The sequence below is a fragment of the Desarmillaria tabescens genome, assembly GCF_030435595.1.
Source record: "Desarmillaria tabescens strain CCBAS 213 chromosome Unknown EV420scaffold_25, whole genome shotgun sequence".
NCBI classification, from domain to species: Eukaryota; Fungi; Basidiomycota; class Agaricomycetes; order Agaricales; family Physalacriaceae; genus Desarmillaria; species Desarmillaria tabescens.
In genome coordinates this window covers 365,764-390,065 of record NW_026848324.1, presented here as the reverse complement: position 1 = coordinate 390,065, position 24,302 = coordinate 365,764, and the positions used below count along the sequence as shown (strand labels likewise).

At 47.3% G+C, this 24,302-nt stretch overlaps 10 protein-coding genes across 10 annotated transcripts; 7 read left to right on the top strand and 3 right to left on the bottom strand.

Annotated features, from left to right (window-relative positions):
• Positions 1-329: 329 nt before the first annotated feature.
• Positions 330-1,437, top strand: EV420DRAFT_1272626 (uncharacterized protein; the record flags this gene model as incomplete). Its single annotated transcript, XM_060467708.1, has 9 exons — positions 330-476; positions 523-608; positions 659-740; positions 790-866; positions 919-969; positions 1,023-1,038; positions 1,091-1,155; positions 1,203-1,313; positions 1,356-1,437. The coding sequence occupies 9 exons, from the start codon at positions 330-332 to the stop codon at positions 1,435-1,437; spliced, it is 717 nt and encodes a 238-aa protein (XP_060328999.1).
• Positions 1,438-1,540: 103 nt separating this feature from the next.
• On the top strand, positions 1,541-2,613 carry EV420DRAFT_572623 (exosome component Rrp46). Its single transcript, XM_060482634.1, has 2 exons — positions 1,541-1,756; positions 1,807-2,613. Exons 1-2 carry the CDS (start codon positions 1,657-1,659, stop codon positions 2,478-2,480), a joined length of 774 nt encoding a protein of 257 aa, XP_060328998.1. The 5' UTR covers positions 1,541-1,656; the 3' UTR covers positions 2,481-2,613.
• EV420DRAFT_572651 (glycoside hydrolase family 28 protein) lies at positions 2,614-4,698 on the bottom strand. The gene is made up of 6 exons (XM_060482635.1): positions 4,328-4,698; positions 4,111-4,271; positions 3,711-4,054; positions 3,531-3,658; positions 3,281-3,474; positions 2,614-3,225 (listed from the first exon to the last, which is right to left on the bottom strand). The coding sequence occupies exons 1-6, from the start codon at positions 4,569-4,571 to the stop codon at positions 3,061-3,063; spliced, it is 1,236 nt and encodes a 411-aa protein (XP_060328997.1). The 5' UTR covers positions 4,572-4,698; the 3' UTR covers positions 2,614-3,060.
• A 325-nt stretch (positions 4,699-5,023) lies between these two features.
• On the top strand, positions 5,024-6,707 carry EV420DRAFT_1553893 (pectin methyl esterase). The gene is made up of 7 exons (XM_060473583.1): positions 5,024-5,223; positions 5,278-5,536; positions 5,588-5,710; positions 5,768-5,900; positions 5,960-6,049; positions 6,104-6,453; positions 6,506-6,707. Exons 2-7 carry the CDS (start codon positions 5,301-5,303, stop codon positions 6,642-6,644), a joined length of 1,071 nt encoding a protein of 356 aa, XP_060328996.1. The 5' UTR covers positions 5,024-5,223; positions 5,278-5,300; the 3' UTR covers positions 6,645-6,707.
• A 165-nt stretch (positions 6,708-6,872) lies between these two features.
• Positions 6,873-10,177, top strand: EV420DRAFT_1553890 (mitochondrial distribution and morphology proteins-domain-containing protein). The gene is made up of 9 exons (XM_060473582.1): positions 6,873-8,188; positions 8,238-8,290; positions 8,339-8,722; positions 8,773-9,101; positions 9,158-9,576; positions 9,628-9,700; positions 9,755-9,764; positions 9,816-9,844; positions 9,901-10,177. Exons 1-9 carry the CDS (start codon positions 6,936-6,938, stop codon positions 10,144-10,146), a joined length of 2,796 nt encoding a protein of 931 aa, XP_060328995.1. The 5' UTR covers positions 6,873-6,935; the 3' UTR covers positions 10,147-10,177.
• A 133-nt stretch (positions 10,178-10,310) lies between these two features.
• Positions 10,311-12,030, top strand: EV420DRAFT_1272648 (S-adenosyl-L-methionine-dependent methyltransferase; the record flags this gene model as incomplete). Its single annotated transcript, XM_060467711.1, has 13 exons — positions 10,311-10,355; positions 10,406-10,588; positions 10,640-10,808; positions 10,862-10,893; positions 10,949-11,047; positions 11,105-11,151; positions 11,203-11,227; positions 11,281-11,458; positions 11,509-11,537; positions 11,595-11,703; positions 11,751-11,826; positions 11,879-11,935; positions 11,988-12,030. The coding sequence occupies 13 exons, from the start codon at positions 10,311-10,313 to the stop codon at positions 12,028-12,030; spliced, it is 1,092 nt and encodes a 363-aa protein (XP_060328994.1).
• A 16-nt stretch (positions 12,031-12,046) lies between these two features.
• EV420DRAFT_1693357 (uncharacterized protein) lies at positions 12,047-14,734 on the bottom strand (the record flags this gene model as incomplete). The annotated part of the gene is made up of 12 exons (XM_060479376.1): positions 12,047-12,190; positions 12,248-12,313; positions 12,367-12,568; positions 12,622-12,814; positions 12,863-13,047; positions 13,081-13,192; positions 13,247-13,409; positions 13,455-13,540; positions 13,592-13,908; positions 13,967-14,131; positions 14,188-14,298; positions 14,349-14,734. 12 exons carry the CDS (start codon positions 14,732-14,734, stop codon positions 12,047-12,049), a joined length of 2,130 nt encoding a protein of 709 aa, XP_060328993.1.
• Positions 14,735-14,817: 83 nt separating this feature from the next.
• On the top strand, positions 14,818-16,339 carry EV420DRAFT_1553877 (UPF0005-domain-containing protein). Its single transcript, XM_060473581.1, has 10 exons — positions 14,818-15,061; positions 15,119-15,191; positions 15,248-15,258; positions 15,315-15,382; positions 15,433-15,609; positions 15,662-15,716; positions 15,773-15,824; positions 15,874-16,045; positions 16,102-16,115; positions 16,171-16,339. The coding sequence occupies exons 1-10, from the start codon at positions 14,912-14,914 to the stop codon at positions 16,212-16,214; spliced, it is 816 nt and encodes a 271-aa protein (XP_060328992.1). The 5' UTR covers positions 14,818-14,911; the 3' UTR covers positions 16,215-16,339.
• Positions 16,340-16,438: 99 nt separating this feature from the next.
• EV420DRAFT_1272553 (glycoside hydrolase family 76 protein) lies at positions 16,439-18,138 on the bottom strand (the record flags this gene model as incomplete). The annotated part of the gene is made up of 12 exons (XM_060467704.1): positions 16,439-16,540; positions 16,598-16,762; positions 16,891-17,064; positions 17,130-17,150; positions 17,204-17,280; positions 17,338-17,350; positions 17,411-17,457; positions 17,514-17,585; positions 17,633-17,691; positions 17,753-17,820; positions 17,872-18,021; positions 18,076-18,138. 12 exons carry the CDS (start codon positions 18,136-18,138, stop codon positions 16,439-16,441), a joined length of 1,011 nt encoding a protein of 336 aa, XP_060328991.1.
• A 4,195-nt stretch (positions 18,139-22,333) lies between these two features.
• EV420DRAFT_1553861 (uncharacterized protein) lies at positions 22,334-23,611 on the top strand. Its single transcript, XM_060473580.1, has 2 exons — positions 22,334-23,089; positions 23,143-23,611. Exons 1-2 carry the CDS (start codon positions 22,368-22,370, stop codon positions 23,339-23,341), a joined length of 921 nt encoding a protein of 306 aa, XP_060328990.1. The 5' UTR covers positions 22,334-22,367; the 3' UTR covers positions 23,342-23,611.
• Positions 23,612-24,302: the final 691 nt, after the last annotated feature.

Sequence of the window (24,302 nt, the reverse complement as noted above, 5' to 3'; positions counted from 1 at the left end):
GTTAACTCAATGTACGTTAACGCGTTCGCTCCTGATTTATCGAACGAACCCGCTTTGGGCTCACATGAGATGCAAGAAGGGCCAAGAACGTGATCTGTATGCTATCTTCCATATGGAACTCTGTCTTGCGTCACACAGCGACACTAACTCTACAATGTACCGGCAATACCGTTCATCTACCGTGATGTACGAAAGTAGCAACTACGATCACATAGGATAGACGTCCTTATTTATAAAAGCCATTCCCACTCGCTATCTCTTTGTGTTCTAACGCACCCTTTTTCTCCCTTCCCCGTCGTCTTGACCTTATCCCTCTTTCGTTCTCTATGATGTTGTCTTTCTTTTTATCGTTCTTCTTGCCTGCGGTTTTCGCGAGTCCTATCTCTTGCCGCAGCGCAGATGTAGACTTTTATAATCCCCTCTTGAGTGGCGGCTCAATGCTTGACAAGTCGGCGGGACTTGGGGAGCCTCTTAATGTATGTTGGCCCTCAGTTACCTGGAAAAGTTCTCAAATCCTTGTAGGTTATTATATCTGCAAAGAGCACATCCACCGTCCTGGACATCAATTCTCCTCTGGGAGCTATCAACTATTTCCGTGCCATTGGCTTGTAACTCAATCTTTTTCCATTCGAAACCTTCGTCTTCTCACATTCCGCAGCTCAATCGAATGCTTTGGCCAACATCTTGGAACTCCACAGTCCGCCAACTTGGGTGATGGTCGGGGAGATGTCAACGAAACGGTATGTCACCAATGTGTTGGTCTAACGCTTTCGATTTACCTGTTATTAGGCAGTCATCCGGCAGGATTTCAATATCCCCATCCTTGGCACATGCATAGAGAGTTTGACCGGTGGAAATCACTTCCGGTGCGTCATCGAGCAGCCTGTCACCAAGTTTTTTTAATTAAATTTGGAGCAGTGTCTTCCCTCAAACTGGCCCGGCTGCGAATAGTGGTGCACTGTTCCTCGCGTAAGTAGAATCTTCGTCAAGAAGCATACAAATTTCACCTGATTTTTTCACAGTGTCTCCAAGGAGGAGGTAAGATTGTTGAGAAACATCAGCGTACTATGATTGAAACCCGTCCTTCCAGGACCTAAGTGAAAGCCATAACATCATTCCCGATGGATACGACATCGGCCGGTTTGTCATTAATCAGTTCTTGATAAATTTGGTACTGATATCTGGCTCAACTTAGTGATGAGCTCGTTGCCGCCGCCGTTGGAGAACACAGTTACTTGGGTCCAGAAGTACGTGACGGAAGTGACCAACCTTACCGGACTGCTGCAGGTTGGATCGGAAGGCATCAATCACTGGTTCGTAATCTGTCAAATCATCCCCCACATCATACTAACCAGCGGGTCTGTAGGTATTGCTATCGACGGCGTGGTGAAGATGTTGACTGTAACAGCCACCCTCGATTTGCCCTTCTTTGAATGATTCCATTCAATGATCGCATCCTTGGACTCTTATGTATTTATTAATTAATGATTACGATCACGAATACGACATGAGCGATGCATTTCGTTTCCTAGTGCATATGAGTCTGACGGCTGAAGATAAATTGATGTTCGAAAGCTGTACCGCACTTCCGGGCCGACGTCCCGCGAGGTAATTTCAAGCCAACAAGCCTAAAACGGCACCCCTTCTCTGCCTCTCATGTCCCGACGCGACGGACGAAAAAACAACGACTTGCGCGATTTGAGTGTTGAGTTCGATGATCTGGCCCGTGTGGATGGGTCCGCACGTTTTGGTTTCGGTAAGTCCTGTAAAACGTTAGTGCTGACTATTGCTCAACATCGTTTTTAGGACCTGAAAATATAGCACTGGCATCGCTCTCAGGGCCCATCGAAGTTCGCCTATCTGCAGAAAATCCTTCAAAAGCTACGCTAGATGTTCATTTGCGTCCACTTTCCAATGTTTCAGCGACGGAATCCAAATCAATGGCATCCGCCATTGCTTCTGCTTTGACACTATCCCTACTCCTCACCCAAAATCCTAGGACTCTCGTTCAGCTCGTTGTCCAGTCCCTTAGCTCGCCGCCAAGGACCTGGAAAGACGGCCTGACAGCGGCGATGATCAACGCCAGCACGCTCGCCTTTCTCAATGCCACTTCCATACCGATGAAAGGCCTTGTTTGTGCCGTCACCGTCGGCCGCTTAGCTTCGTCGAAGCAATTCATTGTCGATCCATCCAGTGAAGAGGCAACACTTTTGGATGCGGGCGGATGCTTCGCATTCCTTTTTGCTGACGGACTTGATGAGCGCGTCAAGTGCGTCTGGACGAATTGGCGGTCGTTTTCTGGTGGTTTCGATGAGAAGGACTTGGTTCAGGCGAGAGATGTTGCTTCGGAGTCGGCGAAGGTGGTCTGGTCGAAGATGAAGCTATGCGTAAGTTATAGGGCACAGCCTGGGTTGAAAGCGCGCACGGAAAAGAATGACGAGCCCGGAGAGGATTCCGATGATAACAAGATGGTCATTTGAGCTTCGCATCAGTGGACCTCTTTATTCCGATGCTGGTGGTCTGAAAGAATGGACTCATGTACTGCATGGAGTAGTAATAACGGGGATATACCGTGCGTCTTTTCGTTTTATCAGGTCAACAACCCTTTTTTTTATTCGGTTGGAACAACGACCCTTGTTTCTTCCTCTGATATCACTGGCTTACCACCATTCTTGACAGGTGTGCTTGGGTTATTTCTTTAAAGGTTCTATATCAACATATGGCATCGATCACACTACTGTCACGGTGATCCGTTATGCAATGTCCTAACTTTGAGGTCTAGCTGAAAGTTATCAGATTACAGACAGGACAAGGATATTGACTGAATATGTCGTCGCGCTAGTGGTCTTCGTACACGCAGGGTTAATGTAGTGAACATCATTCGGCAACCTTGTTTGTGTAAAGTGAGGCGCGCACTTTCTTTGTTGAGTCCCAATAAGAAGGCACCACTCGCCTGGTTCTTTCGCATGTGCATCGGTAACTGGTCAATAGTCTACCTTTACATTCCTATTACCGGTGATAGGATAAGTCTCGGATAATCATCCGCAATACTACATACACCTATCCAGATGCGCTACCTGAACATGACAGGCCAAAATCACTGTTGTCGATATTAGAACATAAAATTTCAGCATCGCCCGAAGGAGACGAGACACTGAAGCTGCTGAAGTAAATGTCGCAGGTCCCAGCACCGGGGCAGTTAAGATTGGCAATGACGGGATCGTACTACACAGATATTGTCAGAATTCGAAACAGGACTGCAAAATGACGAGAAGCATGCCTTGTCCGAAGTTGTGCCCTTGAAATTAGTGAAGTAAACATCAGTCAACGTAGCAGTCGATGGCGCAGCAGTGCACTCTGCGGTTGTGTCAGAGCCATAGCAGGATTGGATTTGAGCAGCGTAGTCGCATCCATCGACAGTGATATCATTGTAAGTAACATTTTTTACGGTGGCCGTTCCGTGAGAGGAGCCGCCTAATCCAATGTACTAGGTTAGCGCTGGTGAAGCCGCTGAAGTCAGGTAGTTCAACCTTGGTATAGTTTGATTCCAACGGCTTTTGTCGAATCTATCATGGTTGCATGATTGACGTAGACATTCGTTACAGTGTCCGTTGAGCCTGCACCGCCGGCTAAACTTCCAACAGACAAACCATGAGACCTACGAGAACAGAGTGAGTCCTCCTTCTCATATATTGTTCTGATTTACTGACCCTTTGCAGGTAATGTCAGTGACTGTAACGTAATTAGCCCCAGGCTTGAACGCAACGCAGTCATCCTGATTGGTAATTGTGGTGTTAGTGATTTCGACATACGTTGACTTTCCGACATCGAATCCGTCCGTGTTTTTAGGATCAGCGCCGTCATCGTCGGCCTTGGCCGCTGTGAGAGTCAAGCCCGAATACAGGATATTGGTGGATCCGCCAACGACCGAATGGAATACATTGGGGGCGTTTTTGAAACGGAGATTTTCGACTGTGATGTCGCTAGAACCATCAATATACATCAAGGTGGGCCTGTCGAAATCGCTGTTGTTGGCGAACACGTCCCAGAATGGCTGCGAGAGAAGATTTATCCTGTAGGTCCTTTTCTTCGATGGCTGGTTTTGCTTACCTGGCCATTACCGTCGATCAACCCTGAGCCCGTGGTTGAATGGATAGTTGCACCACTAATACCGTCGAGCAGCATAACAGCTCTTACACCATCCCAATAATCGGTGTCAGAGGAAACTTTCATGGTTCCCTCGACTCGGAACTCGCATCCCTCACAGCCGGCTACAGCGCGACTTGTTAGCTATGGCACGGATAAGTAGGGAATGGAAGAATCGTACCAAAGGATAGAGTGCTACGAATGGCGTACGTCGTGCCGGCCGCAATGACGATCACACCGCCGTTCCCACAGGTAGCGAAGGCAGACTCGATGGCGGGAACATCGTCTGTTGAAGATGACTGCGCACTTGCAGGCGTGCAGGTAGCGCGTTTGACCAGAGTTGGTGTTGGCTCTACTGAAGCAGGGGTAGCAGAGACACCAGATAAAGAGGTTGAGAATAACAGCACGAGGAGAAAAGTCAGCATTTTTGCATCTGAACGGGCCGTAGCAAAGCTTGTGAGTCTTTAAAGGAGCGGCCTTCATAGTGAGGCGGGCCGTCCGATTTGATCTGGACATCTAGAAATAGACCCGAGCACCCGGTGTTACGTTCGAGCAGTGAGAATTCTTGGCGCAATGCTGGGATCTTGGTTTCTTCCGTGCGACGCTCGACCGTTGTTAGAACACTGGTGCTCCACTGTAGTGCTTCCTGACAGTACAGTACAGGAAAGTGTTGCTAGCATATGACAGCCAGATATTGTGTATGTATCAGCGTTGGGTGTATCATCATTTTCTGGTACGTCGATGAGTCAAAAGTTCAAGTTGGAATACAGGAAAATGTACGGTTAGACTTCGGCCGGAAAGGCGGGCCCAAGCAGCTTGGAACACGTGTAGGGGATCAGCCCGCCTCTCCGGCCGAGGTCTAACCATACATTTTCCTCTTCGTTTCAAAACTTGCTTGATCTTTTCACGCGTCGACAATGTAGCAGAAAAAGATGATGCACCTAACGCTGACACTCACACCGGAAATCCTGCTTAACGATCGAAGGAAGCGTTCCCGGTGAAGCATCTTTCTATTTGCCTGGCAATAATGCACGGAAAAACTTGGATTCCAACACCGTGATCAGAAGAATTCTTACGGTTCGAATGCTCAAAATCCATATGTCCAGGTCTATTTCTAACTGTCTAGATCAGTGACGGCCCGCGCAAGGCGCATCATGCACAAAATCTCGGACGCATTATGCACTCCTCATAAAGAAAGGGTTATATGTAGCTTAGATTCCCTCAGATTGAAGCCTTCTCACACTGGAGTTGTCGATATGATTTACTCTAGCGGTCTATTACCTTACTGTCTTCTTTCGTTGGTTTCTATTGTCCTTGCAACATCTAGAACCTCCCCTCCAGATGGCGCTATTGTCGTACGACAGTCCGGTACAAAGAGCGGAGAGTACAGGTTCGTAGGACTTACACATTCCTCCGGCGTGCGCTCAACTCCTCAATGCAGTACAATAAGTGCCGCCGTAGCCACACTCTCCGGTGGTGAAACCGTTTTCATATATCCAGGCACTTATGAAGAGCAAGTGAGCATTGGCGTCACGAATGTCACTATGCTATGTTATACGGAAGAGTATGTCTTTGATATTCGGGAAAATGACTCTATCTCGCTGACTTTGGACTCTAACAGCACCGACACGTACAAGTCGAATGTTGTGACTATTACAAACAACTTGAATGCTCAGGATGACGGTGGTAATGATGCATGTGCAACGCTTCGAGCTGAAAAAGATGGCTTTAACCTGTATAATTGCATTGTTAAGGTAAATTTGGGTCTACTTTCCATCTCATACCGTTTAAGCATTGTGACACTCTCGCGTAGAATACTTACGGGCAAGGCAAGCAGGCGACAGCAGTTGCAGCTCGAGGTAATAAACAAGGATTTTATGGTTCCAGTTTCACGGGCTACCAGGTTATCTCTTCTTCTTCTTCTTCCGTTCTACTCTGAATGCTGATATTGTATTAGGATACACTTTTGGCTGATGGTGGCTATCAGTACTATAGCAACTGCTATATTGAAGGCGCAGTTGACTATATCTATGGAGATGCTTCAGCGTGGTTCGGCGAGTGCACCCTTGCAAGTAACGGTGCTGGAGCGATCACAGCAAACTCTCGCGAAGAGGCATCGGACCCAAACTACTATGTCATCGATGACTCCGTCGTCATCCAAGCTAATTCCTCTACCAGCGACTTAACGGAAAAGGTCTATCTTGGACGTCCTTGGAGAGTCCTAGCGCGGGTTGTATTCCAGAATAGCGAACTGCCAGACTTAATCAATCCAGAAGGCTATACCACTTTGGCAAGTAACGCAACGCCGTACGTGCATAATCGTATTGAGGTACAGTCTATTCTCATGATAGTCTCATAGAATTTTTTCCGAGTACGGCAACACGGGAGATGGGTCGGATACCTCTGAACGCCTTTATTACACGGCTATCTCTGCTGCTATTTCCAAGTCGTCTGTTTTGGGCTCAGACTGGAAGAGCTGGACAGACACATCGTATTGATATATTATTCCCGAGCCTTTATTCATACATGCCCAATTTTTGGTGAAGATATCTAAATGAGACCAAATTCATTCATTGGTACGGATGAAGAAGTCTGAGTCTTTTGCTACTGTTCCTCAGGACGACGTTCAGGTTTGCCTCGGTCAGGCTTCCAGCCTTACTCCAGAGGCATCGGTAGCCGGCCCGAATTTGTATGGTCGTGCTTGCCAATTCCGGCAGAGGACGGAAGTTTCTCCATTTTCGCCATGAACCTCTATCTCGGTCGTCCGACCACCCTTGTTGAGAGACACGATGTCTCTCACCTCCATTGCTAGCGGGCGACTTATCGGACGGACGCTGGCCACGTCATTAGGGCGGTCTAGCCAGGCTAACTGTGACCGGTATGGCATCATCCGTAAATTCTTCCAGGTCCAATTTGCCTCTGGTTGGGCGTCCGCGAAGGAATCCGTTATTCCAAAGCCACACAGAAACTCGCCATTGTCACGGAGGGGATCTTTTGGAGGCACGTTGTCATTGACCTACGCCCCAGGACAAGTCCATCATTTTCATTCGACATGTGCAGCATCGCGGTCACGCAAGTCTCGTAACCAGTCATGGACTATGGCCAACGATAGGTCTCCGAAGAACCCTCAGGACCCCTCGCCTATCTCAGATCTCGAGAATCATGCTCCTCGACCTCCTGAACATCCTGGACCAATTTCTCCACCGTCTTTCCAACCGTCTTCGACGATGTCTACATTAGCGGGTGGTGAAGGGGCGCCTAGATTAGGGCCTAGTCCTACTCGGGAGTCCAACGAAGCTTCACCTGAAAAGTCAAATACTACAGAGCAAGATCTTTCTTCATCCACCGCGATTAACTCCGAAGAGCCGCGACTATCTTCCTCTCTCTCATCCAAAAATGACAATTTGGATTCCAGGCAGAGGAAAAGCAGCCCTAGTAGCGAGAATGAAGCAGAACAGGCACAAAGGACGTCACTATCTGATAAGTCTCTGCCTTCGTCCACGTCTGATCCGTCCTCTGTCTCGTCCTGGAGCACAAAATCCTTCCATATATCTGCGAAAAATTCATCCATAGACACGGGTAACTCTTCGAGTGATGAGGATGCTGTCCTTGCCGGGAATAGTCCCGAAACCTCCAAACAGGTTAACAAAGAGAGTTCTGAGTCTTCCTTTGAGATTCATACTTCTCCTTCTCCATCCCAAACAACACCCTCGCAGTTTCCTTCTCCGTCAAGGATCCTCCCCATTCAGGACAAACTAGAGTTTCTTGACGACAGGGCTCAGGGCTCGTCCTCTCCTCCTCCCTTGGCACACGACGTAGAGCACTATTCGCGATTCTTTCGGCGTCTAGCAGCCTCACTTCCTCATCTTCATCGACCTACACGAGATGATTTCCTGAAGGTGGCTAATGGGTTCTGGCAGCGGATGAATGTCCGCTTCAAATGGTTTACAATTAAATCATTTCGGAAGTTCAACGCCGATGACATCTCAGCCTTCGTGACCTGGTTTGTAATGAGCCAAACAATCTGGATACTGATTGGAACGTATGTTGCTCTCTTTAGTCTCGTTCTACCTCGAACTCACCATCTGCAGTACGACCTTTTTCTCCGTAATTTTTGCTATCGCCAATAGTCTGAGACTGCAGAGTAAGTGGAACGGCACTGTCCTTGACCTGTCTTGAATTTTCTTCTTAGATTTCGTCGCACGCGCAATTAGTGATTATCTCACATCAGAAACTGGCGTTACTATCATCTTCGAGTCTGCTATAGTACCGAAGTGGAAGGACTCGCGTATATCATTCAAGAATGTGTACATCTCTCGACGGCCAACGACTTCTGCTCCCTCACGCAAAAGCATTGGACATGCAGCTGCACTCGGCTACGATGTCAGCGATCACCCAGCCAATCACGGAGTAGAGGAGGAAGAGGAAACGTCCAACATTTCCCATGATGATTTTAATTATGCAATGTTTGATCTTAACGTTGATTCCATCGATGTAACGTTGTCGCTTTGGAGATGGCTTGACGGTAAGGGCTTAGTGGAGGATGCGGTTGTGAAAGGTATTCGCGGGATCCTTGGTAACGCGAATTCTGGTAATCATTTGTTTTGCGCTGACGGTTTCCCTTAGACCGCAGATCAGTTTCATGGGACCCGGATAATCCACTTAATCCGGCGGACTATCGACACAAATATCAACCAGGAGATTTTGAATTGAAATCTCTGCAAATTGAGGACCTTCTCATTACTGTGTATCAACCAGGGGGTTTTCGTCCGTACACGGCATCTATATTCCGCGCCGATATTCGCTGTTTCAGGAAGCGATGGCTATTCTATGACTTCCTCTGCGCTGAGAATATTGTCGGTCAATTTGATAACTGTCTTCTCAGCTTGCACAAACCGCAGAGTATCGGTCGGACTACGGAGATGGATCTCAAAGATGCTGACTGGGCACGTATGGTTGGCACTTCCCTTTGACCACTCACCGAATCATTGTAATGACTCTTTTCTCTCAGTCTCGCATCAGGATAGATGGTGTGAATGTAGATCACCTCCAGCATTCGACATCCATGGAGGGCCCAATCTCGTGGATAACATCCGGCAAAGTAGACGCTGTACTTGATATCAAGTTCCCTCGAGATCCGAAGGACAGTCTCCAATTCAACGCTCTTCTAGGAGAGATTGCCGACGCTATCACCACATCTTTTTCAAACCCAACGTTAGAGCTTATACCTGGTCAAAGGGAACTGATCAAACCTCCACTTACTGCGCCGGATGTCCTTGCACTGAATGAAGACGAGGGACGGAATACGCCAAGCGTTATAGTGGATATTGATTTACGATTCAGGGATGTCAAGGCCGCCATTCCAATATTTACTGGAGATCTTTCCTATGTCAACAATGCCCTGGTCAGACCCATTGTTGCATTCATGAAGTAAGAATCTTCTGTGCCTTATTTGATGACTTACTCACTTGTCGAATGCAGTGCGAACAGAACCCTCGTTCCTATACATTGTCGAGTAGTTAAAAGCCTTGACGATTTCGATGGTTCATGGAATGTGAGTAACTGATCGCTCTATCTGCGTAATACAATTTGACCATCATTTCTACAGCTCTGGGATTGTGAGTACAATATTTGATTCCATGATGTGCGAGATTGACCGATCTGTTCAGCTGGTCTCATGGATGAAATATCTTTAAAGGTAGAATTCATTTCCTACTCTACGGCCTGCAAACGTATTGACTATTCCAATCACAGATGTACGACGCCTTGGCTTATCATGTCACGGAAGCCAATATGAACCGACGCCTCAAGACTGTGACCATATGGAGCCTGCAAAAGACTGCGAGTGCTGTCCTGTCTGCATTGAGGAATGCATTTGATCCTGTGTCCGCGCATTTCAAACAGTCCTACCTGGACGCAAAGATATACGATGGCGTCCATCCCAGTATGTTGCGGGCTTACCTTGACACACATGAGATGTATGATAGCAATGCCATGTAATACTTAGCGGAAATGTATCATCTACTCATCATCTACGGGCTAGTCAAGGAAGGTTCAGTCAAGCGGCGAACCCTAACCCTATTGCCGCTGCCTTGGAACTTGATCAGAACGATCACGGTCACTTATCTACGAACTACCACCTGGCAATTCAAATTCCGAGAACAATGCTTAATGCTCTCCTCGACATAGGCTATGACCTCCTTGACAGGGTACTTCTTTTCACCTTATTGAATCAATAGTTGTTACACTTCCAGGCTAGGGTTGGATCCCGGACTTCATCTTACGACGTGTCATTCGCGCTCTTTGTCGCCAAAGGCTGCGTGAAATAGACCTGGGATCGTTTGAAGCCAATCATGCCGCCAAAATGAAGTGGATAGAAGATGTTCGGGCAAGGACGACAATTGCAGACGTTCCAGAGAAAGCGAATGAGCAACATTATGAGGTATCTGCAAATTTCATATTTTTCGTGTCTACTTGTCATCAACATCAATAGGTCTCCACCAAGTTCATTTTGTCAACGCTAGGTCCATGCGGAAAATATTCCTCGTGTTTATATCCAACTGGAAGGGAGACTCTTGAAGAAGCCGAAATTCTCATGTTCGAAAGCTATTGTGAGAAGGCCAAGCTGCATGATGGGCTGGATATTTTGGATCTGGGATGCGGTACGCTGGCGAAAAAAATGTTTAGCATACTCCAAGCTGATTATGTGAAACAGGTTGGGGTAGCTTGAGTCTTTTCTTAGCAAAAGTAAGAATGTCCAGTGCTCCGTTGATTTGGCTTTATAATTCCACCTCGAATGTAGAAATATCCCAACGCAAAGATCACGGGTCTTTCTAATTCTGTTACTCAGAAGGCACACATAGATGCAACGGCTAAGGAGCGTGGTTTCTCCAACGTTGAAGTGAGGACTTTCTAGCCGCTGTCCAACTTGAAGGTCGCATGAAGAATGTGTCGACAGATCATTACAGCGGACGTCAACACATTCGATTTCTCTGGGTCAAAGCAGTATGTATCGAGCACAATATGTCAGTGATGGGGCTGAATCCGTTGGTCTAGTTTTGACAGAATTCTCTCTATCGAGGTCAAAGCATGCTCGACTTGACTTGACTGTACTTCTTTCCTGACCGTCAGCAGATGTTTGAGCACATGAAGAATTACGAAGTGTTGCTCAAGAAAGTGTCTGGCTGGTTGCACCCTTCTAACAACGACTATCCGGACGAGGCGTTGTTATTCGTCCATATTTTCTGCCATCGCATCACCCCGTACCACTTCGAAGAAGGTGATGGGTGGATGGCGCGAAATTTCTTCTCTGGTCAAATCTATCTGCGTTATTCTAACACCGTCCGAGCTGATTTCTTCTAGGTGGAACAATGCCATCTCATGACCTTTTGGTAAGTTCGCGACATCCTGCGGGACCAATTACACCAACCGAATGACCTCTCTTTCAGTTATTCTTCCAGTCCAATCTCACCTTGATTCGAAGCTGGTACCTATCGGGAACGAACTACTCTAGAACGCTAGAAGATTGGCTAAAGCTGCAAGACAGGAATGCAGCAGGTACCCAGCATACTCTTCTCCAGAGCAAGGGAAAATAATTTTCTTAGCTTGTCTAAAGGAACTGCGAGAAGACGCTATATCCAAAGGAAAAGATCCAATTGAAGGAGTCAAGGCCTTCTACAGGTCGAAATTTCGCACGAGTGCATAAATCTGCGCTAAACACAACTTTGTACAGGTTTCGCGTGTTCTATATGGCATGCTCTGAGCTGTTCAACATGGACAATGGACAGCAGTGCGTTGTTCCCCTCTTCCCCTTCTGACTTGGTGCTAAAGTCCTCCTGCAGATGGGGTGTTGGGCACTACCTCTTCAAGGCCAAGTACAACTAGTGGAGTCGCCGAGCTGTTACTTCGCCTGTTTCGCCGCCTTTTTTGCTCTGCGCTCCATTTGAGCTTCTCTCTTCTCTTTTAGACGCTTCTTCTTAAGGTCCTTCCTCCTTTGTTTAGCTTGCCTTTTAAGAAACCTCGTGCTTTGGACGCTGTCCCACCTCTGTTGTATCCAGACAGTCAATAAAAAGACTAGTGTGAAATTAGTGATGGATATTACCCTTGATCCCTTTCGTAGCCTGATTGCCACGTTATGAATTGTACGCTTGGATAAAACGGGATGCTCCTGATAGTGAACATTATAGCTTTGGCATGAGGGCGCGTCGAGTATACACATACCTCGTTAGGGATACCGCTCCGTAGACAAGCCAATAAAGATGAACCGTTGAGGCGAGACATCCAAGTCAGAAATTCATCCCTGGGTATCCCTTGCCCATTGATGCGGATACTGTCTACCGTTTCCACTGGCCAGAGGCGCTTGATAGCTGCCATCTGTCGAGTGTTAAGACCAACTCGCTCCCATCCTCTCAGGGTGGTCAGTCTGGATTGAATGTCAACATTTAGTTTTGATTTGCAGACAATGCGACAGTTCACCTCATCTTCATCGCCTGTAATATGTACTTGTGAACGACGCTCTTGGTTTTGGTGATCGAAAGACCCTCGTCGGGTGTTAAATTGACTAGATTAAGAAGCATATCTGCCCGAGTGCTAGAGATCTCGAGGATGGCACCTCCGTCGAGCGGATGGGGATCGTGAATAGCACGATAACGAAGCCGTGGGATTTTTTCTGCAAAGTCATTAGCCGCCAGACGTCGTAAAAGAAATTCACGCCCACCGTTTGGGTCGATTGCCACGACCACGATGTAGCCCCGTTCGCCCAAATCAGTAACATACACATATCTACCACAGTAGAACCATACAATATCTTCCATAGAGTTAAGAATCCTAAGGTCGCGTTCCACACCAGTTTTTACGCCATCCTCTGACACCTTGGTCAAGTCATACGGTCGAGATTGTTCGCTGCTTTCTATGATGACGGAAACCTGCTGTCACTCCTGGACTGTCTGGGCTTGTTCTTGCCTTCTCTGAAAGGGGCTTTTAGGATTCGGCAATGTGATGTCGGAGGGTCCTCCAATAAGCTCCCTGATATCATCGATAGAGGCATCTATGAAATAACAGTAAAAGGGATGAAAGTTGAAGATGTTTTTTTTTGGCGTACTATTCAATGGCTGGTCAGGGTCCAATCTCGCCCAGGTATACAGTGTATGCGCTATAGGGTTTGGAATCCATTGCAGGCCACCAGTTTGTTTACGCTCAGTATCAACAATTTCCACAACATGACAGTCCGTTTTTCCGGGAGACGCCATTGTGCCCATTGAATACTGCGTCGATGAGCCTCCCTAAAACTGATAGGACGAATATCTTACCATCCGGCTAAATGTATTTGGGGCAGTGACTGGGTTGGCGAGAATGACCATGTCAACATGATTAGCGTTTTCAACGTGCTGTGCATCTATAGGAGAGATATGTTTGCATAATCAAAGCGGAAAAATATTCTACCGACCTTCAACAAGAAGGACGGGGAATTCGTTTGATCTAAAAGCTTCCATGTTTTCGTCGTTCTTTCCGAGGACCCTAGCGTCGACTTGGCGTTCTGTAAAAGCGTCTACCAGCGCCTGAGAATGAGACGAGTCCACGCATTGTACGATGGTCGACTTCCTCGAAACAGAGCGCTCTGCCCATGCGTTAACAGTCGTTGAAATGATTTCGGGTGTCGACATCAGCGGGGAGAGCTCCTCCGTTCTGAACTTTGATCTCCAGGATTCAAGCTTCGTCAGACCTATGTGCGTCGGTACGGTGCTAAATCGCACTTCGCACTCCCTTTATTATCAGAGATCCTTCAGAACGGCCTTTTTGTATCCAGAACATGATCACAGACCAGTTTTCCTTGCATTCGTCAAGTAGATCGTGTCTGAAGAAAAGTTTTTTGAAGTGCGCGTTCATTTGCATGGGAGCTTGAAGCTGTTTAGGATGCAAGGACGTCAGACCAATGACCCAGGGCAACGGATCATTGGCACCGAATCGCCATGAAAGTCGTTCCCAACTATTGCGAAAACATGTAAGAAGGTTTACAATCCACATAGCCGTTGAAGTACCAACAATGATTTCCCGCCATGCTGGACTTCGTCAAGAATAATCGCCTGAACACGAGGGTTTAGAAGATGCTTGAACGCCTCCTCCTTGGTAAATCCTCTCATTGTCGTTAACATCCTGGAGGAGGTGAAACCATCAGTCACGCCATTGAAGCGAGGGGGACTTACACGTCTGCGTTCGCAGGAGTCGACGGTTTTCCACGCGAGCCTTCCCATGCAACGTTCCAGTCCGGATATCGAACTTCCAGCATTTTGTATAATTCAAGCATGCGCTTCTCCGCGATGCACAGTACCAGGATAGTACTCTTCTTATCAGTTCGAGGAATGTGTTCCGGTAGCTCTCCCAAAATGTTTACCAACTCATTTTGAGGATAAATATTGAACAGCAGCTTCCTTTCTTCGCCATTATCTATAGCCTTCTTGAAGGACTCGATCGCGTCTCCGTGCCACGGTTTTGGAGGTGGTGGGAGGAGTTTACGAGCAATTTTCTGAAGTCTTTTAGCGACACACGCGTATCCGCGAACGATGCCTGAACATTGTCGCAAGGCGAACATCGACCAACGCGGTCGCTGGACGAATTGAAGCAAACTGATGTGTGGGCAAATTTTTAAAGAGAATTTCAATTTCTTAGATTACCGTCAGTGGCTGTGCTACTGCCGCACGTGTCTCGCTTACATACGCGAGGAAAGTTCCAGTGGCGCTGTAGTAAGCGATCGTACTATACGACCATCATGAGCCAATATCCAGTCCCTCCTCCTTCGTACGGTACTACCCCCAAGGTAAATCACAGCAGAGACCCCCGTGATCCTCTCGTTGGTAGTAGCTCAGGAGGCGCTTTCTACGACCAGCCTGAGGCCGGCGACCTCCCTGATGACTTCAAGGTAAGCCGCCAATGACAGCTTTTCTGGGCGTTTTCATTAACCCCCTGCATTTAATAGTACGGTGTCAGCGTAGCCGAAAGCGCACCGGAGATCCGAAGGGCGTTCGTTCGCAAAGTGTACACTATCCTTCGTGAGTGCATCACAGCTCTGTTTGAAGTACCGCAGTGCTGAGTCGACGGCATCCAGTCTGTCAAATAGTAAGCCTTGAGCTTCCGAGGCGGTGCTTTGTCTTGTCTTCTAACGATCATCAAAGCTTGCAACATGTATCGTCTCAGGTGCTATGTCTCGGTCGCCTTCGACAATTGGCTGGGTCGTCTCGCAGTACGTTGCAACGCGTTAGCAACCTGTTCTGGCTTTGACTCGTCATCTAGTTCTTGGTCTTTCTATGTTCCGCTTTTCGGAACACTCGTCAACCTCGGATTCTTGTATTGGAAGCGCCATGATCACCCTCTCAATCTTCTGTTGCTTTCAACCTTTACTGTCTTGGAGGCATTCACGCTTGGAGTTGTAGTCGCTTTCTACCGAACTGATATTGTTATTCAAGCCTTGTGAGTTTTTTGTTACTCCATCAAAAGAATCGAGCTGATTGATTATGTCTAGGCTCATTACTCTGGGGGTGTTCATCGGTCTAACACTGTTCACTTTCCAATCAAAGGTACGAGTCAGAGTGCCTATAACGTGGTTTACTCTCTGACGCCTCGTGCGATCTAGTATGACTTTGAAGGGATGGGCCCTTTCCTTTTTGGTGGTCTCATCGCACTGTGTATGTACGCAACAACGATTATCTCTTCCTTAGTAAACGTGTTGTGTAGGCATGACCGGCTTTGTTGGCATCTTCATTCCCTTCGGACGCACTATGGACCTCATCTACGCTATCTTCGGATGCCTCCTTTTCAGCGGATATGTCGTCTACGACACGTACTTAATCAATGCAAAACTATCACCCGATGAATATATCATGGGATCGATCAGCCTTTACCTAGAGTAAGTTTTTTCGAATAAGCCATTTTGGCCATTCTGACGAATCATTTCCTTCATAGCTTCATCAATCTATGTAATTATGAAACATCAATTGCTTCGCTCTGTTCTAACCACTATCCCTCAAATAGTCCTCAACATCCTACGCCTGCTCAACAACGCGCAAGAAAGATAAGCGGTGAACGATGTGATCAAGTGTCTTCGACAAACGTTGTGTATATGAATATCTATCTCCAGAAACGTATTTACAGAGCTTGCATCAGTTACAGTGTGTATTGGGCAGCTGGTCTATCTTTGATTCAATTAATTATCATATTTGACTTGAATTGTCTGTAACGGTGGTTGTTGCGGTGCCGAGTAACAGCAACCTCACTTCTGATACCACTGCAAGCTTCAAGCTTAGAACATGGAATCCACTCTTTCACAATCGCCAAACTGAGCTGCAGCTACATGCGCCATAATGCCACTAGGCAAGCTCTTAATATTATATATTGCACCACCCTTGGGTTTTAGCTCAGTCAGCATGGCAAACAGCACAACTAAAGCAGGAATATCCACCTCACTGTCCGGTGCATACCACAAATTACTAATATCATCTGTCGCATTCGTTGCGTACTTGATCACTGCGTGGCTTTGTGCTCCCAAGAACGAACCGTATTTGGCTATCTTCTCTTTTTCGTTTGTAAAAATGAGGTAGTACTGTAGGTGCTTGGTCCAAATTCCCTATAATGTACACCAGTCAGATGACGGGTTCATGAAATGAAGTATGGACGACACGCCTTGAACGTTTGCTTGAGAAGATCAATTTAGTAGTATTACATTTGCAAGAATAACAGGATTAATGAGCCAACCTGGTCAATGTCACAAGGATCATCAGTTTCAATGACACTATCGCAGGATTCCTTCAACACTCCGTTCACAGTCATATCTTTGATTGTCGCACCTAGGGTTATCTCAGCCTCTTCCAATAGAGTTCTGTTTCCTGTGGCTTTCCAAAGTGCGCCGAGACCCGACGCCACCACACCCTGGGGAGGAGTGGCGAGCCAAGCTCAGTATATGTATAAAAATGTTGATGAAGCGTTGAGCGCACCTGATTGTAGGTCCACGTAGTCTGCAATAGGCATCAGAATATAACCCGCTGAATCTACAGGGTTCTCCACCTACTTGACCGTTGTTGATACAGGTATCATCTAAACCATCGTTGTAGAGACCGTCCGAGTTGCGCATTCCAGATGCTTCTACTGTACGAAAACCGTCAGCGACCAGATCGTTGCGTTCGTAATGGAATTAATTATTACACCAAGCCCAGGTCTATATCAATGGTTTGGTGAATCCTTGAGTCTGCCCTGACAACAATTTCCGCAACTCTACCTTTTTCGCATTCTCCAGATATGTTTTGTTCCCAAACCTGAGGTATCCTGGATGAGAATCGATAAGTGCATAAAGTTTCTCCAATTCAGAACATCTGACTCACCTTGAGCAGAAATTGTCAAGAAAAGCTCGTTCGTAATCGCATTCTTATAGCCGTGATCGGTCGTCCACCACACTAGTCGATTTCAGGATTACCAGCACCACATTTGAGGAATCAGTTACCTCCACCGCCACAAGTATCGTCCCAATTCTCTGCCATCTTGTCGTAGAGTTGACCAGCGCTGATCTGTGGCCTTTAGAACAACAGAGAAGCATATTTTAGAAGATGTATTTACGAAGTACTCTTCGACGTGATTCTCGCCTCTGAACGTCTTGTAGTCGGCCATGGCCCACAGATCAAGGACGCACCACTGAAACACACGTTTGAGAAGCAATCGTTCACGAGAGAGAAACAAATCTACACCAGCATCATCAATATAACCACCCGTAAAGGCTTGCCAGTCTGATAACGTGTTCAATGCGTGCCGACCGAGATAAGAGTTGTCCGCAACGCCGTCCCAATCTGTTCGTTCGTTCTGCAACATCAACATGTGCACCGTTTCAAGAGCGTTCTGTGGTCACTAGAGCCATCAGAGTGGTCAGTTTGGAAGTTACAGATAACTCACGGCATCAGTCCAGACAGAACCACCGTTCAACCGACCAGAAGTCCAATTATAATACTTGTTCATTAAATGATGAGTCTCTTCCTGCAGTAAAGGCCATCAATCTAAGTATGTGTCGATCAGAGACGGCAGAATACGAACAAACGCAGTACGAGTTGTTTTTGGACATGTACGCGCAGGTTTGATGGAAATTTGCCCTAGCGCAGGATCACTAGCGATTAAAAGAAGGAGGAAAGAGAGCAAAATGCAGGAGCTCATCATCTCGAGGCTGGAAACGGACGAAGAGTACACCCCGCATGACCACCCACTTATCTAGGCCAATTGGGAGCTCCGAGCCGACGTTGACCACAAGACGTGAACAGGCCCTATTATTGCTAAGAAGTTCAGGTTAGGATGGAAGAACTTGATATCAAGCATACCCGGGCCGTCGTCACGAGTCCCAGAAAACTCTGACGCATCAAGTATTGCTTAAGTCCATGCAGGCAACAACCAAAATCTTCAACCGCAGGCACGCAGCTGTTCAAGACGAGCTTGCAGTGTAGGACACAAGAGTGTTCTTCTTCGAAGGATTGATGATGGTAATGGCAAATGAGCATTGCGTTGCAAAGGGTACATTGAATCAGCGCATACACGAAAATAGAAAGGTTACGCAAGGAATCAAGGATGAAAAGAAGAGCACCTTCGTTACTGTTGACGTCAGACGCTGAAAAATATCCGTATTGACCAGTTTGAAGAAGCGCACAAGGAAAACCGTCCTCTGAAAAGTCATTGCGAAGGCTGCCATTGGCTTGATATGGTTCTTAGTCGTGTTGTACAGGTATCGTATACCTTGAGACAAAGAAAACTTGTCGACGGTGCATAGAATATTTGAGGAACTGGTCGACGCACATTCAATACTCTACAAGTATCAATTTGGAAGAAAAGAGAATAGTTCACAGACGAGCCTGAGGTGGCATTTCGGTACTCGTCGCGTATCCACATGTACAGAAGTACTGAAAGGCAGCAAGCAAATGTGCAGTCAAATTTTCAGGAATCGGAAAAGAATGGAGCAGCGAAGCACGATCTACAAGACTCAGCAGCCTTGGCGAGTTCGTCTGCTTCGCTATGGAGCTCTCGGGGTATGCGCCAGGGACCTACTTGAATTCTTTCTTACTCTATGCACCTGATAGGATCGTCCAACTTGAAAAGATCCACATTCAATACCCGATTGCCTTGGGAGTTACGCCATCCGTTGCTTAGGGCTGCAGTTAGCACAAGATTTTGCCGCATATATCGAGCTTACGCACCTGCCACTTGTAGATGTATTCAATCATATCCAGGACAACGTACTCAGACAGTGACGGTTATCCATGTGTAAGGATTGCTTGGGTTAGTTGGAGGGTCCCTAGGTTCGCGTTTTGTCTCCTAGGTTACTCGCCGTCCAGTTCGTCAATATGTGTCTTTTCTTCACGTAGTCTTTCCAAGCCCTTCAATGCCGCCAGGGTCGACATAAGGATACTTCATTGACATTCGTCTGCGCCTCTAATAACAATGTCAATAAATGCTGTCGCATTCAATCATCCGTCGTTAGAGCATCCGCCACCAGTGGAAACAAACGTATCGTGATGGCGAGGGGTGAGTGAATGGTGATCCTTATACAAAGTGATTAGTGCAGACAGCAGCGTGGTATCGAATACGCCATGGGTACGGTGCGATCAGGTTAAAATGGAGGCCATTCGCGAATAAAACCGTCGAACGGTTGAACAGGACCGAACATTCATCGAGGGAAGAAGCAAAGGCAGGTCACGTGGTGACTAATGACGTTTTGCGGCCCGGCAAATGTAGGCGCGAAAAACCTAAATTTGGTTTATTCCTCCCATCTTCTGAAGAGTTGGGACTGAGGAACTCAGCACGCCGAAAGGCCGGGTCTTGTACCACGTTCGTGCTTAGATATTGGGTGATCACTATCATGTTCTTATTTTGTTCTCCATGAGTTTTCGCATTCATTTTGGCCATCGAAATATAATGTTTGTCTATTTATGTCTGCTCATCTTTACAAATCAGTAGAAATCAGTTCCTGATAATCTCTGTGACTGAACTCACGAAATAATGGAAGAACTTCTCCAAGAATCAGTTATCGTATTCATATCATAAGGACACAAAACAAAACAAACATGCTATTGAGAATGAATACCTCTTAAATAATCACGTCCGAGCACGAAGAGTTCAAGCCCGACGGTTTCTAGAGCCGGAACGGAAAGAACAAGTATTACCTTGGCGAAAAGCTATGTGAAATTTAACTGCAGCTATGCAGGTTCATACAGTGACACACTAACATTAATAGTACAATGATTATTGTCACAGACATACTTACTATTCGAGGGTAGGCTGGGCGACATGGATCTTTCGATGGAAGGTATATATTACCACTCCTTCATCTCTGAATGCCTGAATTATTACAGAGGTCAGACCTCCTAGTTACGACCTTGGCAGAGATTCAAGTGGAGTTTTGGACGAGAGGATATCACGAAGCGTACTCGGCTGCGAAAGACGCGGTAAACGTTGCCTGATCTTCTTGCTATTTCGAAGTATTCCCAGGGGCCTTTCAGTGAGAAACTGTAGTCATAATCTGCCAAACGAATGCATATGGAAGAGCTACTTCAACTCTGATGAAGGAAGACAGAAGTCCAGGTATCAACGGCGCATGTTTCCGTTTCGCCTCCGTTGTCCGCGGGAAGGTAGAACACGTAGTAGTGGCCGAAGAACGCTAGTGTCTTGCAGCGTTAACGGTTGACCTAGGCGCCAAGCAGAGTTGAACTGAGCATTGCTGGATTTGTTCAAGTAAGGCAATGCATGCCTAAAGTCAAAAATGGCGTCAGATGCAGAATGGTTTGTCCTCTTGAAGAGCCTGTGATTGATCGATCACATTCCGTCGCCAAAGAGAAGATTTACAGTATTTGACCGTTTCGAGAAAAAGAAGTTTGACAGATAGTGCCTCCTTGATCACGAAGTCTCTAGCGAGTTTCAGCAAAATTTCTCACCGGAGAACCGGTGACAGCCGACAGAGTTACTGATAGTCGACCGAAGGAGCCAAAGCAAAATCCAAGGCCCAGGCACGTCTATTGATAGTACCTCCCGGCCCCTCCAGCCAGAGGCCTGCAGAGGATAAGAGATTCGAGGAGTAGAACGCCGGGCGCTAAGATCTGATAAGTCGAATACTTGTATCGATGTCTGCGGGTCTACGAGACATGAAGGGCTGTGAGACTTGCCAAGTAGCCGATCTGTGTAGCATCTTGAGAAAACATTTCACGGTGTCTCATATCCGCAGGAATACGAAACGACGCGCGCCTACCATCAAGAATGGAAGAACTTCTTCAACGGCACCGGAGCTGGAACTCGTGCGAAAGTCGAATTGCTTCATTCTGTGCTGGAGCCAAAAATCGTACCATTACCGTTCGCAGTTCCGGTTCCGACACAAAAGCTTCGATCATGTAAAATTTATTCTTGAAGACGTAGAATGAAGATTCGACGGACTGAGCCACCACTGCTACAAATTGTGACGCATGCAAGAAAGTGATATGTAGTGGAATAGACGGACAGCATTGATGGACACGGGCCGCGATATCATCCGACCGACATTTGATTGAGTCTCTTAGCATGAGCCCGAAGGATAACAGATAGAGGATCGACGCGCATTGCGTCCATATCGCAGCATGATGTGGGAGCCCCGCGACGGCCGAAGACAAATACTACAGAGACGTCGCGACGGACTTGATTTGTCAGTTTTCCAGTGTTCATAGTGGGGAAATGTTGATGCTGTGGAGATGGCGATAGCGAGAAGCCTATATGATCGCACGTTTGTATAAGCAGCAGTAGAATGCTAACCGACACCAACGGCGAGCATAACCGCAGTAGCAGACTAAGGCGTCAGTAAGCGTCAGTAATAACCCTGATGGTAACGACAGCATCATGGATAAGCTGTATTAGGACACAAATGCAACGTAGAATTGCCAACGGGCATGTGGATACCTGAGCGCGCCTAGAAGCACGAGGAAAACTGGAGTAAAAGAGATTTACAAAGGGCGGAGCGCTCAACCGAGGCCAAGTTTATAATGCTCCGCTAGTCGGAACCAGCAATTGAAGTGGGCTTACAACGGTGGCGGTGGAGAAGGGGCGCGGCCAGAACCCGGCGGCTGAATTTGCAAGGCACGGGTGACATCATGATTCACACGCCACGACCAAACAAAGCCAACAGTTTCGAAAAGTGAAATATAGGCAACGCGGAGAATCATCCTTACTTCAATTTCAGTACTTCGATGTCGACGTCGCCACCGCCGACCATCTTGACAAAGCAACGCCCTCGACATCCACCACGCAATTCTTCGTTCAGCAGACGACATGCATCCTTCGACACGCCGCGAGAGGTACCCCTACCGTTAGTGGACCCACCCGCATACAGCGAAGAACAAGTAGAGTCGGACTGGACAAACATAACAACAGCGTCGGGAGCTTCGACGGGGCAACAGATATTGCCGTACCCAAGGCCTTACTCGTTGCCGTCGCAGAGCTCACCTGCCTCTCCAATTCTTGCCGCTGCTGCTCCGTCTCAAATTGACCGGACGTCGTCTGCTTCCTTACCAATACCGCCACAAATACCATTTCATACCCTTCCAAAAGCAGCGCCTGTTACTGAAGAGGATGAGCATCCTGGCCCCCTTCCTTCACCTCCCCTGCCTGAGCCCCAGTCCCAGACTCAGCGTCCGACATCCCTCCCAGTCCCGACACCTATTCCCAGACCTCCGTCTATATCACGAACCAGACCCTCATCCTCAGCATCCTCCTCTTCATACCCACCGCCCGAACCTCCAACAATCCTCCCTTCACAACAACCTCCGGCTCATTCGGAGCCATCATTAGCCCCCCATGAGCCATTCCTATCAAACGCACCCCCGCCTCCAGACTCGTGGATCGAAGTCGAGACCACTCCCCAAGAGTACCGTCTCAACGTGTGCTTACCGGGTTTCAAGCGTGATGCCATGTGCGTACCTCGCTCTTTTCCATTTTTATAATTAAAAAATCAATCCGCCACAGAACACTCGCTACGAAGCGGAGGCGTATATTACATGTTGTCGCAGATTCATGGGATGCTGGCGGAGGTCATTTTGAAAGGCGCATATCATTTGGTTATGACGCCGACCTCGTCCAGGTCCGTGCCGAATTCGATGGCGAGATGCTGCGAGTCATCGTGCCCAGAAGGGCGCCTGGAAGCGGAGCCATTTGGTCAAGTTAAACATATTCGTTTTCGTAACATGGTTTATCATCATTCATTATCTATTCAGACTACACTAGTATACCGCCACGTTTACTCACGTATCATACGACCGGACTAAATACCATCCTATCATCCTTTCCTATCATTTATTGTTGTTCATGTATGTTAGTTACCATGCATATGCACCACTTCCGACCACCCGAATTGCTTCATATTTTGCTATATCTAATTCGTAGGCACAGTGACCGGGGGATTTGCGCGTCGTCATTGTATGTAACGCTGATAGCGCGGTTCCCCGCAACCCGAAGGGGGGTCAACGTAAGTTCCTATCAGAGTGACGTCGAGACATCCCCTTGGCTCGACAATTAAAGGTGAGACGCTTTCTCCAGCAATTCGTGGGTTTTTCCGTGGTTAGACCGCTAACTCTTATTCAGACGTGGGCAGATCATATGACCGCTTCTGGTACCGTGAGCATAGCTTTCACTCGTTACTTGGTTAGAGCTCGTCCAGTATTTGACCTTTCCATAGTGTATGAGTGAGTCAGATCCGGGAGCAGAATGGACGATGTTATGTCTTTCTCACTCCACCCGTATGCCGTGAGTTTCACTCCTTTGCCATTTATACTTACTCCACTTCGTCAATCGATAAACAGCGCTGGCATCACCCGCTAGGGCTGTAATTCCGCAGTGACCTTCTGCCAACCTAATCATAGTTCGTACTCAAGCTCTTTCGTGATTACAACTCGTGAGACCTGCAATGTTGACGTGTCCGGCTCTGAGTCGTATCCGAAACTTTCAGTTCCGCATAAGAAACGGGTAGTAAAAACAATCCAAGAACGTGTTCGAATTCAAATCAACTTCCCAAATTCCCCCAGTGGGGCCGGAAATCCTTGATACCCGGCTCCCCGCCGTTGAATCAGAATCAGATTTTTGATGGCGTGTTGCACCCTAGCATGTTTCGCCGAAGAATTTCTTCAGTG